Genomic DNA, 14,378 nt, shown 5'->3' with positions numbered 1-14,378 from the left:
GAGGAATTAAAAGGCCAGGCCTGGCCTCTCCCTGCACATCCCAGTGAAGCAGGGACACTTCCCATTACCTGCCCTGTGCCTGGAGGGTCCCTTTTTTCCAAGAGAATTTTGAAACGGAGGTGAAATTGTGTTATTCTCCCGTAGTAGCTGTAATTCAGTAGCATTCCTATGTGGATGTTGTTAATAAAATATTTGGGGCTCTTTTGTCATAAATTATTGATCTATCAACTTCAAGCCCATAAAATCAGTATGGTAAAAGGCAACAATTCCTTTTGGGGGGAGGAGGAGAAACTCTGATAATATCTACTTGATTCATGCTAATGAATGACCAAGATATAATTGGCTCCACATTCTCTGCTAGCAAATATTGTTACTCAGATAAAAGTACTACCACTGTAAAGAAAAGCCTTGTGGGATTACCAAAACCCTATTTAGAAGTCTTTAGCTCCCTTTAACTGATTTTCTTTTCATTTTAATGGGAAAAGTACCTTCAAAGACTAAAGATGTCTACATGGCTTTAATGGTGGCCTTCCACAAAGGATTCTTCTGTTTGAATTTTAATGTTTTTAACCAATGTTCTGTGTGGAGCACATATGTCCTTAATGAGAGAGTTGATGCAGTTCATTAGTTTATATTTGAGGGATGAAACGTCGCTGAGTGTAGCTGTTAAACTGTAATTGATAATGGCTGAGTTGGGAAAATTTAGCATTTGGCTATTTAAAGTTACACACAGGCTAATCCCTGACTGCTCCCAAGGAGAGGGGATGCACACAATGAGGAAAATGTGAGGTGAGGCAGAATTGTAGACAAAATTCAAATTTCAGAGCAATGTGAGGCGAGTCCGTGGGTCTGGTTTGGGCAGAGGGGTTAGAGGTGAAAGGTGCTTTTTAAGTGTGAAGCACAGCAGCTGATGAGAGCCCTCTGTGCACATTGTTCGTGATCCCAGCCCTTTTCCAGGTTTGTTTGTGCTGGGCTGACCTGGCATTACCACAGCTAGCCCTGGATGGCTCAGTGATGCTGCCAGGGCACCGTGCCAGGCTCCAGTTTGGGAGCCACAGAGGTTGCACCCCTGGAATTTCTGGCTCGTTTATCCCCAGAGCTGCTGAAAAGTACAGTCTGGATCACTGGGAATAATCAGCATCCTCTGCTCCAGAACAGCCTCAAATCTGTGCTTTCCAAACACCATTTTTCAGTGGGATTGCATGGCTCTTGTGCCTGCTGGCCTACAGACACATCTCAGAACACTTCTGCCAACTGTTTCGTGCACAAGGAACATGGAGCCAAGCTGCAGAACTCAGTATCAACATCCAAACTGTGAGATTTGGGAAGAATTTTAGTAAATTAAAGCTAAAAACTGCACAATAAAAGTCTGTGAGGATCTTCAGGATTGGATTCTTTTTTTTCCTGCTGCTCCACAGCAACATGTGGGCATTACATGTGTTTTGGTGGTACATTAAGGAGTAGATAATCTGCATTTGGTTATTCTCCCAGACAGTCAGTAATAATAATTTGAATGAGGGAGATTTTAAAAAATGCATCTGGCAACTCTGTGGGTGTGTTTTGTTGTTTGTTTTCTTTTTTTCTTTTTTTCCCCTTCTTTTAAAACCCCCACAATATAAAATAAGAACCAACACCAGAAACAACTCTGAAATAATTATGAAACCAATAAATAACCCCTGAGCTGTAACGTACACAGATGACTTTCCAGAGGAGGCAGGCAGGAAAAAAAAAGGGAAAACTCAGGGATGAGAGGGAGGGGGGACTCCAGAGCCCCCCGGGGCTGGGACCCTGTGGAGGGGCTCAGATGTTCCAGGGGCGCAGGATTAAGTTTGGTCCTTGCCAAAACAACAACAACAACAAAAATACGAAATAACCGACACAAACCTATTTGAATAAGGGAGGAAAAAAAAAATAAAGAGGAAAGAAAAAAAACCCCAACTCCTCTATTTTTTTTTTTTCCCCTAAGCAGCCGAGCCCAGCTCATCAGCAGCTGAGGCAGGAGCAGGAGGGGTTTTGGAGTTAACTGCATGCAGGAAATCTCTCACATCCTGAGTCCCAGCTCGCTCCTCTCGGTAACTGTATATTATGGGGCTGCTCTCCAGCCCCAGCTGATGAAAGTTTGTCTCTCCCTCAGTCTGGGCTGCGATGTCAAAGCGCCTCCAGGCAGCGCAGCCGCGCTCCCCCCGTGCGCTGCCCCCGGCCCGGCTCCCCGCGCTGCTGCTGCTGCTGCTGCTGCTGCTGGGCCCGGGCTGCCTGCTCTCCGCATCGCCCCGCGGTAAGTCTCACACAGCCCCGGGGCTTCCCCCGAAAGGATCCCGCTCCATTTTAGCCGGACGAGGAGCAGGGAGATGGATTCGGAGCGCCGCTTCCCCCCCCCCGCCCCGCTGAGGGCATGGGGCGGGAGGTCCCGGCCGGGCACACGCGGAGCTGCGGAACTCCCGCTCCTCGCGGCGGCTCCGCGGAGATTCCCCCGGAAAACTCCGCTGTGGGACCCCCTGGCACCCCCAGACCCACCACGGCACCCCCAAACCTGCTGCTCCCTTCTCTGCACCCCCAAACCTGCTGCTCGTTTCTTTGCACCCCTAAACCTGCTGCTCCCTCCTCTGCACCCCCAGACCCGCTGGGTGCCATCCCCCGGCCCCCCCAAACTTGCTGCTCCCTCCTCTGCACCCCCAGACCCGCTGAGTGCCATCCCCCGGCACCCCCAAACCTTTCCAAACCTGCTGCTCCCTCCTCTGCACCCCCAAACCCGCCGGATTCTACCCCATTCACCCCCAAATCTTTCCAGAGGTGCTGCTCCTTTCTTTGCACTCCCATCGTCCTGCACCCCCAAACCTGCTGCTCCCTTCTCGGCACCCTCAGTCCCCGGCACCCCCAAACCTGTTGCTCCCTTCTTTGCACCCCCAAACCTGCTGCTCCCTTCTCTGCACCCCCATCCCCTGGCAGCCCAAACCTCCTGCTCCCTTTTCTGCTCCCCCAAATCCACGAAGAGTCATCCCCGGGCACCCTCAAAACTGCTGCTCCCTTCTCCGCACCCCATCCCCCGGCACCCCAAACCTGCTGCTCCCTCCTCTGCACCCCCAAACCCGCTGGATTCTATCCCATGGCACCCCCAAACCTTTCCAAAGGTGCTGCTCCTTTCTTTGCACCCCCGTCCCCCTGCACCCCCAAACCTGCTGCCCCCTCCTCGGCACCCCCATCCCCACCGCTCCCATCCCGGGGATCCATTGCCCCCGTTGTGTTCATTCGGGGGTGCCCCGCAGGGTCCCGGGCACAGGGTTAGGGGGTGTTGGAAATTCTCCTCCCACGCATCCCCTCCAAACAGCCCCCGGGGCTGGATTCAAAGGTCTGGGAGTCTTGTCAGAGTTCGGGCTCTGTTTCCAGCTGGGGAAAATTGCGCGGAAAAGCCAAATAGTGATGGTAAAAGCGTCCTGGCTGGGTAGAAGTTTTCTCGCCGCCGCTGTGTTCATTCAAAGTGAGCTCCGGGCGGGGATTCAGCTGTGGAGCGCTGTGCTGTCCGTGTTATACGGATGGGAACAGCCTAGGACGGGATTGTCCCTCCCTACAGCAAGTTTGGGGTTTATTCCGGAATCCTCAGAGCGCCCAGGTCTTCTTGTCTTTGCTAAGCAGCAGCTGACTGTATATTTATGTGAGAGAGGAAAAGAGATTCTCCTCTATGAATACATTTAACAGCACCGAGGGGTGCTGTGTCCCTGAGTGTTACTACAAACTCGTGTGTTTGGTCCTTTTTTGTCTTTTTTTTTTTTTGTCCTTTTTTTTTTTTTTTTCCCCAATTGTAACTTGAAGCTTTGTAAATACTTGCTTATCTTCAAATGTATTGACAGCGACTTTCACTGGGACTTTGGCTCTGAACTTGCTAAGAGAAAAGATGGGGAGATAGTCTAACACATGGAAATCCCAGGGGGGGAAAGGACAAGGTGTTGCCTTTGATCTTGGAATTTATCTTAATGGATTAACAGGAGTTGAAGCTTTGCCTTTGGGAGGGGTCTTGGTTTCTTTTTTCCAACACTTGGATTTGCACCAAATCAGTGGGTTTGGGGTAAAGGCTGCAGAAGTTGCCTGGCAGATGAAGGGAAATAGGTGCCCTGTGGTTATTCCCTTTTTGTGGGGAAAGGAAGGGTTCCTTTGGGTGGGAGGATGGCTCCTTTCTCTGAGTGTGGGACCCACTGGCTGGCCAGCCCCTCCATGGTTTGGAAGTTCACTTGCAGTTGGGAAAATCTGAGGTAAAACACTTCAAAGTGTTCATCTCTACAGTACCAGGAGGGCAAACTGTGGGTGACTTGGCTCTGGCACACAGAGGAGTGAGCAGAATGGGAAGAGGGGGTGGAAATCCGGTTCCTGGTGCTCAGAATTCCCTCAGAGCCAAGCTGAAGCTCTAAGGTTACACTTACACCGATGATTTAAGCTCTGTGTAAAGTTTGTACCAGCTGCTCATCTCTAGATGTCTTTATGGGGTTTAGGTGTCTACATTTGGGCAGCTGTGGTGGTTGTTCGCCCCTGGATTTGCCTCCCTGTATCTTTCTGCTCCTCTTCTTTCTGTACCATGTCTGTAATTTGCATTTTTCCACCCAGAATATTCAGTGAGCACCCCCTGCCTTAATTCCACCTTTTCCTGTGGAAGCAGAGCACAGCTTCAGCCCTGCCAGAGCTTGTGCTGCTTTCTTGGGCACGGAGGTGCTGAAAGTTCCAGGCACTCCTTTCCACACTCCCAGTGACACCAGGTGCTCCTGGCTGGGCTGGAATGGCTCTCACTGGGCATTCTGGAGCCCTGCAGGACATCCCAGTGCTGCCAGGACATCCTGATTTTTACATTAACCCCTGCTTAGTGATTAAGATAAGTTGGATTATGATATGCCTTGAGACCTGGGTTTGAAATGTGGCAATAATGTGTGTCTGCCTGAGTGACAGCTCTGTTATTAAACAGAAATTATCAGCTTGTGGGCTAGACAACTTCCAAGTAGCCTTGTTGCTTGCTTTTAGTATGTTTTCTTTCCATTTTTTTTGTGGTTTTACAATTGCCCTCTTAGTTTTCAGTCTTGTGCTGGGTTTCTGCTTAAAGGAACTCGTGGACAAAAAGGAAAACTCAACCAGGCCAAATTAACTTTGTTGTCCTTGTGGAGTGGGTATAAAGTAGGATAAGATCTGATCTTCGAGTCTCAGTCAAATACCTCAAAATCTACACCTGTACAAGGTTTTTGTGCTCAAGGCTGTCCTGTTCCTGCAGGGCAGACAAAGTGATGCTGTGGTGAAGTCCAAATTAGACATTGTGTGTGTGTGTGCACAAACTTTAAAAATTCTTTTAAATACTGTTAGCTGTGTTAACTTTAAAATTCTTTTAAATACTGTGTTAGCTGGGAAAACAGAAGGGGAAAAAAAAGACTCTTGGAATGACAGAATGCTTTGGGTTGGAAGGGACCTTAAAAACCATTTTATTCCACCCCCTGCCATGGGCAGGGACACCTTCCACCATCCCAGGTGGCTCCAAGTCCTGTCCAACCTGGCCTTGGACACTCCCAGGATAGAAGAGCCACAGCTTGTCTGGGCATGAAAAAATGCAAATCCTAAAACTGCAACCCAAAATTCTTTACCTTCAGTTAAAATCACTTTTATCTCGATTTTAATTTGCTACTGATTGCAGCTTCCTTGGGTCTAATGGAAATAAATTGCAGGAGAAGAAATGTTGCTTTGTCTTGTGCTCTAAACCTGATTTCTCCATCACCCTCTGTGTTCTGGAGCTCATTTATAAATCCTGTCTTCTCTCAAACTGCTCCAGCATTTGTGGCAGATATTTCTGGTGTGTGGATAATCACCTCCTCCTGGTCTGATGATTATCCCCTTCAGACAGCCTGGCATGAGCTGTCCCTGGCCATGGGGCTCCAGAGATCCATGCCAAAATCCCCCGGCAGAGGAATTTTACTGCCACTCTTCAGCAGTGTTTGCATCCTTCACCTCCAGCTCTCTGGGGAGCTGCCAGGTTCTTCACTGCTGCTTCCTTGGGGGCCTCATCTCCTGATCTGCTTGGGATTTTTGGAGAGGTCCTGATCCAGATGCAAAGAGCATCCCTGAACCCATGGTTGCCAGGCTGTGTTTTGGGTGGTTTTGCATCCTGCTGGGAGCCCCAGGGGGATTTCTCTGGTGGCCTGAGGGTGACTGCAGCAGCCCAGGGCTGTGTTTATCTGTTTATCCCACTGAGGACACCCATTTATCTGTTATTCACTCCCAGGCCCTCACTCACCACCCATGATCATGAAATTCTGTTCTGAAAAGGCTCAGCTCATGTTGTGGGGGTTCCAGTCATTGGTTTCTCTGGGTCTGGACTGAAGGCACTTGAGAGGGCAGTTCATGTTCAGACTCAGGTGTTTGTTATTTCTTATCAGTAAAACAGTCTCACTACTGTGAGTTCAGCAGCTTTTCATGGAAGGTACAAAATGACCAACAATCTCTTGGTACAAGGCCTTTTAAGACTAAACTATCCAATTAAGAGCTGACACCTGGATTATTTCCCTTTTAACCCAATAACTGATCCCACAGAGCCCCCAGTGCAGACTTTTCTGCCCAATTACAAAATGCCACCCAAACCCATGGAGAAGAAGGAAGAAGAAGCATGGAGCAGAAACCCAGGAGGGCACCCTGGGCCCTCCATCTTGCTTCCATCCACAACACACTAAAAATCCCAAAACCTCAATTTCTCACCCAGTGATACACCTACACTGCTCTCTATAATCTATTTCACACTTTTGTGGATTCCAGTCTATCTTGAAGTCTGGGAAACTTTCTCCATGGATGAGGGTCAGAGTCAGTGCTGCCCTGGGGTCAGGGCACCCCAGAGCAGACACAGAAATATTCCCTGTGGTGCCCTGGGTTTCTCTATCATGTAAAGGTTTATTTATTCCTCCCCCAGCCTTCTCCATACCTCACATCTCCTCCTCCTGACACATTTATGCCTGATGCTTTCAGCTGATCTGACACTGCCAGGGCAACCTGGCCAAGGAGTCCAGCTGGGCTCTGGATTTTTTGTGTTCCTGAGCCTCCCTTTGTGCTGTGGCCGAGAGAAGGGTGAGCCCTGAGCTGCCTTGCTGGGCTCTTGGGGTGGGTTTCTCTTCACTTGTGCTGGGAGAGCTGCAGTAATGCAGGAATGGACATTTTCAAGGTGTTTGAAAATCTGGAATGCTGTCAGGTTGTCCAGCCAGGCTCTGCCACGCCAGCAGGCTGCCCCAGCTCTGCCTCACACCATCCATCCTGCTGAGGATGCCAGGCTGCCCATATTGCAGGGATTTTTATATTTAATCCCTTTTTCTGGTGATTTTCCTTCCTCTACAACCTCTAATGCTTTACTGCACATGACTCTGGATCTTGCTCTCTCCACTGCCTGCACTTTGCACTTTTATTTCAAGCAGCTCCTCAAATTTCTCCCTGGACAAAAGCACATCATCTGCACAGTCCTGGAGTGCTCCATCCCTGAATCACACCTGCAGAGGCTTCTCTTAGGTCCTGCTGAGTCTCCAGGGCAGATCTATGACCCAGTAAATTAAAACCCCACAGTTTGAGGGCAGCAGTTGATTCCTCATAGGGCAGTGCAGTCCAAGAGCTCAATCCCTTTTGTTTCTGGTTAACACAGAGCAAAGTGCTGCAAATGTATTCAGTTTTTATCTTTTTGCCACCCCACTAACTGAGAGAAGGGATTGTTTCTTAGTAAAGCCCTGCTCCAGCATGTTGACCGTTCTCTTTTTAGGGTTCAGGCTGGATTTTGAGACTAATTTGGTATCAAGTGACTTGAACTGCATAATCTAATCAGAAATTAATCTGTTTAATCCCTTCAGGTTGTTCCACTAATACTTTACACCCCATACAAATGAATTTGCTGTTTTCCATGACCTGGAGCTAGGATAAGCAAGAGTTTGGAGGCAGGAAATTGTCCTTTCACAAGGTCAACTTGCTAAAAGCAGTGATTAGAAGAACAAATTCTTTCTTGTCCCAAATCTATGATGTAATAAGGCAAGAAGTGAAATGTGTCATGGCCTGTTAGCCATGCTGGATAATGCACATCAAGGCAGAAAGAGCTGGAAGCAGAATTTGGCACAAAAGTTTCTTTTACTCATTTATTTTGGGGTATTCTTTAAGAGGAACTGTGTCAGCCCATGGAAATTTAGTTTAATAGTATATATCATATGCATTAAGTGAAAAACCTTCTTCTGACAATGGTGGAAGTTTGCTGTTTTCTTGCTGCTTTTAAATGTTCTAATCTTGCAAGCAGCTGAAAGATAAACCTCATGTGTGACTGCTTACCTCTGAAAGAATACATGAAGATAGAAGCTTCAATAAAATCAAGTATTTATGGGATTGTTTTGCTACAGTTATGCAAAAAAGAATTTAAAAATTACAAAATCTGGACTTTATCATTTAGTAAAGGGATCATATGGGCTGCTCAGGAATGGAGCTGAGCATGAGCAGTTTTTATCCAGCAGCACTGAATGCAGTGATGGTCTGTGCTGGGGATCCCCTGCTACTTCAACAGTTAGAAGATGTGAGGAGGATAGTTCAGTCCATATTATTGAAGTTTATATTCCATCCCTTTTCTGCCACTGAGAGCACTGTGATGATAGAGGGAGCTGGGAATAAATTCACTAAATCCCTCTGGAGCACACAGGGATGGACACAGCTCCTCAGCCATGTTCCTTTTGGAGCTGGAGATCACTAAAGGATCTCCAGGTTAAAATCTGCTCTTGCATTTTGATGTGTGCATTGATGCTTGAGGTGAGCATCCCAAAGGAATGAGGATTTATGTCTTCATCCCTTGCCTCCTCAGTAAGGCACAGAGACACTTTGGGTGAACACCAAGGTGAAAGTGTGGGATTGTTGCAGAAGAAATCCCACAATGGTTTGGGTTAGAAGGGACCTTAAATCTCATCCAGTGCCACCCCAGCCATGGCAGGGACACCTCCCACTGTCCCAGGTGCTCCCAGCCCCAGTGTCCAGCCTGGCCTTGGGCACTGCCAGGGATCCAGGGGCAGCCACAGCTGCTCTGGGAATTCCATCCCAGCCCCTCTCCACCCTTACAGAGAGGAAATTCTTCCTGATATCCAACCTAAATCTCTCTCTCCTCTTTGAGTTTAAATCTTGACACTTTAGGAAGAAGGAGCTATTTACTCTGCATGCTGTGTTTTCCTTGTTTCTATACCTGACCCTCCTTTGGGATAAATTCCCTCCTCTCCATGGACCTGACTCCTTTGTACAGCCTGGTGCTCATGTCCTGTGCTGGCATTTAAAATCCTTTCTGCAGCACCAGAGCAGATGAGCAGAGCTGTTGTAGTGACCTGGGGAGATATCCTGCCCTGAAGAAACCATAAAAATAAATGTTCTTTGCTCCTGTAGCTCATCTGCTGCAGGAATGTGAGAAAGTCAGGAGTTACAGAGCGACCCAGAGCTCATGGTGACACTTTCTGCAAGGTCACACTCATAAACCTAAGCAGCAGAGGTGGCTTCAAGAACATTAACTAACTCCAAGTTATCTTTTCATTCATGTTTTAAAAACCAGAAGAGAGATTCAGTGACAGCTTGTGCTGGAGCAGGTGCAGCTCATTTTCCTCTGCCTGCTGTTGTGTGATGTGAGGATCAGGTATTCCCCACCCAAACAGGAACTCCTGATGGATGTAAAAACCTGGACATAAACTCCTCAGCCCAGCAGCTCCTTTTCTAGGCTTGGGGAAGAGCTACAAATCACATCCCCTGCCTGCTCAGCTAAATTAACACTGCAGTTCACCCCAGCTGAGTGTGCTGTGTTTCCCAGAGAAATCTGAAAGAATAATCTGTTGTACTTGTGGGGCTCCCCAGATGAGGAAGGAATGATGAATCTTGACTCCATGTTCTCAGAAGGCCAATTTATTATTTTATGATACTATATTATATGAAAGAATGCTATACTAAACTATACTAAAGAATAGAGCAAGGATACAGACAGAAAGCTAAAAAGATAATAACAAAAACTTGTGACTCCTTCCGGAGTCTTGACACAGCTTGGCACTGATTGGCCAATGAGTCAAAACAATTCACATGAAACCAATGAAACAATCACCTGTGGGTAAACAATCTCCAACCACATTCCAAAGCAGCAAAACACAGGAGAAGCAAACCAGATAATTATTGTTTTCCTTTTTCTCTGAGGCTTCTCAGCTTCCCAGGAGCAAAATCCTGGGTGAAGGGATTTTTCCAGACAATATGAAAGGCACAGATCATTGTGGCAGTGAGGAGCTTGGTGCTTCTCTGTGCTGGTTGTACACAGCAAGGAACATCCCTCATTTCACTGTGCGAGGGTTCCTTGCACTCGCCGAGGCAGGTTAGTAAATCACTGCAGAGAGGGATTGCACTGCACCTTTTGAAAGAACAAGAGGAAATTGTATTTTGGAGAGTAATTTGAACTTCACTCAGTGAAAGTAGCCTTTCATGAGGCTTTGGAGGGGAGGAGTTGGAGAGGAGCACTGGACCTGGATTTTCACGTAATTATGTGGACTCATTGCTGAGAAGTGAAGATATATTTAGTACCTTTTTCTCTGCCCTTGGAGCTGGGTGGATTCCTTGTGCTTGTAAAGCACAGGTTATTATTTCTCTGCCTCAGTAAGTGTTTTTGGCTGGTACAGAAGGGTGCAAGGCTGAGTTCATAATCAAAAACAAAGATCTGTGGGGCTCTTTGGGGAAGAAGCAGCAATTTAGGAACAAGCATATGTGTCCCAGAGTGGAGATGGGCCATCCTTCACTCTGGCAGCGTGGAGATACCTGTGGGAAAGGCACTGTGCAACTCTTGAGGATTTTCATCCATTATGAGCCCTGTCCTGCCTGTTTTTACAAGGGGGAAGGGCTGGGCCAATTGATACAGTGTGGATCAGGGCTTGGAAAAGAAGCAGCTGAAAACAGGATTTGCAGCACGGGGACAGAAGTTCTCCTAAGCTGCTGTGTCATGGACTTTCCAAAGCTCCTTTGGGTTGCAATCTTGCATTTCTGGCTTGCCCTCTTCTGTGAACTCCAAGTCCTGAGCTCTTCCATGGGGGGAGCCTCTCGATCCTCCCCCATGACCCACTCTGCTGGAATGCCCTTTCCTGCACTGCTTTATTCCTCTATATTTTGAAATGTTCTCTTCTAGGGAAAAAAAAAAAAGACAACTCTGTCTTTGGACTGGTCCTGAATAGTAATTCCTCAGTCAAACATAACAGCATCCCAAATGAGGCTGGACAGCTGTTTCCCAAATATATCCCTGTACATATTCTATACACATCATAAAGCTGGGTTTGGGTTATTTGAAACGTTCTGCAGGCTCCCTGCCCCCTCCTGCAGTCAATGGCAAATGTTGTTCTCCCAACTCCACTTGTCACATTTTGTTCTGGAGAACAGGGAGGATATTGAGATATACTGGCTTCTCTCCTTGACTGCATTTCAATATGTATTTTGTATAATGAGGGCCCAAATCCTTCTGCCATTACTTATGCTTTAATCACACTGTGCTCTGCCCAGATTGCTTTAATCGCATTTGCATCAGCAGGAGCTGCTCTGTGATGAGCAATATTTCATCTGCAAACAGGGCAGACACATCTCAGGCACTTGAGGAGGAAGGAGCTGCCTGGCCAGGGTTTGTTGCAGCACAGCTCTCCACTGAGGGATGGTGCAGCATCCTGATTGGAGAAATAGATTTTCAGGAATTAGAAGGAACAAAGCTATTTTTATAGGTTGCTGGGTTTTTGTTTTGGTTTTTTTTGTGATTATTATTATTTTTTTTTTTGTGGCTTTTTTTGTTGTTGTTGTTTGGGGGTTTTTTTGTTTGTTTTTTTTTCATTTGTTTGGGTTTTTTTTCTTTTTTTGGGGTTTTTTGGTGGTTTTTCTGGTTTTTGTTGTTGTTGTTGTTTTGTTTTTAGTTTGGTTGGGTTGTTTTTTCTTTTTGTTTGGTTTTATTTTGGTTTTTTTTTTTTGGTTTTTAGGGGGTTTTTTTTTGGACCTGTCAAGTGTGATAGCTCCCTTTTAATTTTCTACTAAATGGCTTTTTGGCATGTGTTATCTGCTGAGAAACGCCCGGTGCAGAGCCATCGTTTTGTACTTCAGCCATGACATTACTCTAGATGAGAACTGATAAGTTATATAGATATTACACCAATATATAAACCATGTGTGTTAGGAAGACAAGTTCAGTTTTGAAATATTTGCCTTAGCTATGCTTTTCACTTTCAATCTGTGCCAAACATGTGCTTGAATGACTGATGGAGTCATATGGTTCCCTGAATAAAGCACTTTATTGTGCTCAGACTTGGAGCCTTCCAACAGTTGTATTACAGAAGCTTGAAGATTAAGATGATCCAACTGCTTAGGGGGTATGTCCCACAAGGAACATTTTAGTTTTCCTTTTCTTGTCCCCCCCACTTCTCTATTTTTTGTCTTTCTCTGTGTCATCAGTTTGTTCAGCTGCTGGGGCAGTGACATTGACCACAGAGAGTTTGGTGCAGGAGAGCAGCAAAGTCACCTCCAGATTTCAGCTTTCCCTTCCGTGTCCACATTGAGAATGCTGAACACATGACATATTCCAGGCATTTTATGGGATTTCTTGGGGGAGGGGGCAGAGGGCTGTTCCCTGTCACTGATTATTTCATCAGCAGAATCAGATTCAGGAAAGGAGTAACTGTGCATGAGCAAGTGATGACAGGAGGTAGATCTGAGAATTATAAACCCCAAATATTGAAAGCCATGTTTTTAATGCTGCTCAGTTAATGGGGATCAGGGAATCTCAACCCTCCATTCCTCATCCTGGAGCTGCCTGGTGATGCTGCAGAGCTCCATCTGCACAGACCTATCAAGCTGGAGGCAGGCTCTTTTTCCATTAGGAGCCAGAAGAACAGAAAATTAAATTCAGAAATGCATGGAGTCATCTTCCTACTGCCTCCTCTCAGGCTCATCAAAGACCTTTGCTGACTTTTCATGTTTGAAAAATTTTTGTACATGAGTTGTAATTTTTGCAGTGTGAAAAAAAGGCAAAATTCCAGCTCAAGAAGATCCATGGAATTAGTTGCTTTCCAAGGGTTACTTGTGCTTAAATGCCTGAGGTCTTGGGTTTGGGAATTTGGGAGAAGGGAGAAAACAAGTAAAACTTTGTTTGTAGTTTTTCCTTTTTTTAAAATGGCTTATTTTCCAAGCAGGCCATGAAAGGACTAGTTTTCCTGGGTTTTGTAGAAATAATCAATGTACTTTTTAGAGGAGCAAAGGTTAGCTGGGAAAATAATTAATGATTTTGAACGAATAAAAACTTTACTGCAAGAGATAAGGGTTTTACTTATGCACAGTCACATCTTGCCCAGGCTTTTTGTGCTTATAAATAAAGGAGGGCAGAGTCTGGTGTTGTGCTGCCTTTTATGAGGGTGTGGAAGTGCTGGAAGTAGGATAATGGGAAGCACCTTATCAATGTGCTGATTTTTGTCCTTTCTTTTGAGAAGGGTGTCTGTGTCCTCAGCTGGTGGATGTAAAATTACATCAAAATTTTGATGTAAAATTTAAGCTGTTGCTTCTTTGACCCCGTGCAAGTCTCAGGGATGGCTTTGTTTAACCATTATGCACTGGAAATCTGGTACTGGTTTATTTTCTAGCATTTGCACATTTAGTATGAGATATAATTACAGTTTGTATATTTTTTTCTATAGTAGTGCCCAGGGAGGTTGTGGATTCCCATCCCTGGAAGTGCCCAAGGCCAGGTTGGAGCAGCCTGGGGCAGGGGAAGGTTCCCTGTCCGTGGCAGGGATGGAATGGGCTGAGCTTTATTGCCCCTTCCAACCCAAACCACTCTGCAATTCTGTGATTTTATGAAGTACCAATTTGTTTCTCCTGTCTCAGGCACAACAGGCACCATTTTAGGTGGTTTCAGCCACATCTGTGCCTGGGTAATGTTTAACTTGGGTAATGTTTTGGCTTTTGCTGGAAGGTGGAGTGAAATAGAGGACTGGAATCACACATCCCCAGACCTTGGCCACAGAGTTGGATAATTGACACTTTTTTTTGGCATTATATGATTGACCCCTAATGTTGACAATTTCCATTTTAAGCAAGTTGGTTTTTCTTTTCTTCTTGCTTTCCTTGATGGACAAGAGCTGTCTGTGATCCTCTGTCCAATTCCATATTGGAATCCTACCCCACTTTATGTATAGGCACTTTATACTCCTGCCATCTCTAAATGTATCAGCACTGGCAAGAAAAATACCAAAAGGCATGGGGAGCTAAGGGACAATCATGGGTCCTGTCACCTTTGGTTTTCTACATTTATATAAAATAATTCTTCTAGTTGCCTTCTTGTAATTCAGCCTTTCCACTTCCCTGCTCTCCCTGGCAGCCTCTCC

At 46.2% G+C, this 14,378-nt stretch overlaps 1 protein-coding gene across 1 annotated transcript in view; it reads left to right on the top strand.

Annotated features, from left to right (window-relative positions):
* The first annotated feature begins 2,145 nt into the window (after positions 1-2,145).
* Positions 2,146-14,378, top strand: part of ADAM12 (ADAM metallopeptidase domain 12) — a 189,065-nt gene continuing 176,832 nt past the window's right edge. The window contains exon 1 of the mRNA XM_036386247.2: positions 2,146-2,275. Coding sequence (XP_036242140.2) covers positions 2,146-2,275 — 130 coding nt within the window. The remainder of the gene's footprint in view (positions 2,276-14,378) is intronic.

The sequence above is a fragment of the Molothrus ater genome, chromosome 8 (assembly GCF_012460135.2).
Source record: "Molothrus ater isolate BHLD 08-10-18 breed brown headed cowbird chromosome 8, BPBGC_Mater_1.1, whole genome shotgun sequence".
NCBI classification, from domain to species: Eukaryota; Metazoa; Chordata; class Aves; order Passeriformes; family Icteridae; genus Molothrus; species Molothrus ater.
Note: the sequence above shows the minus strand (reverse complement) of the source record. Positions and strands in the feature narration are given on the sequence as shown.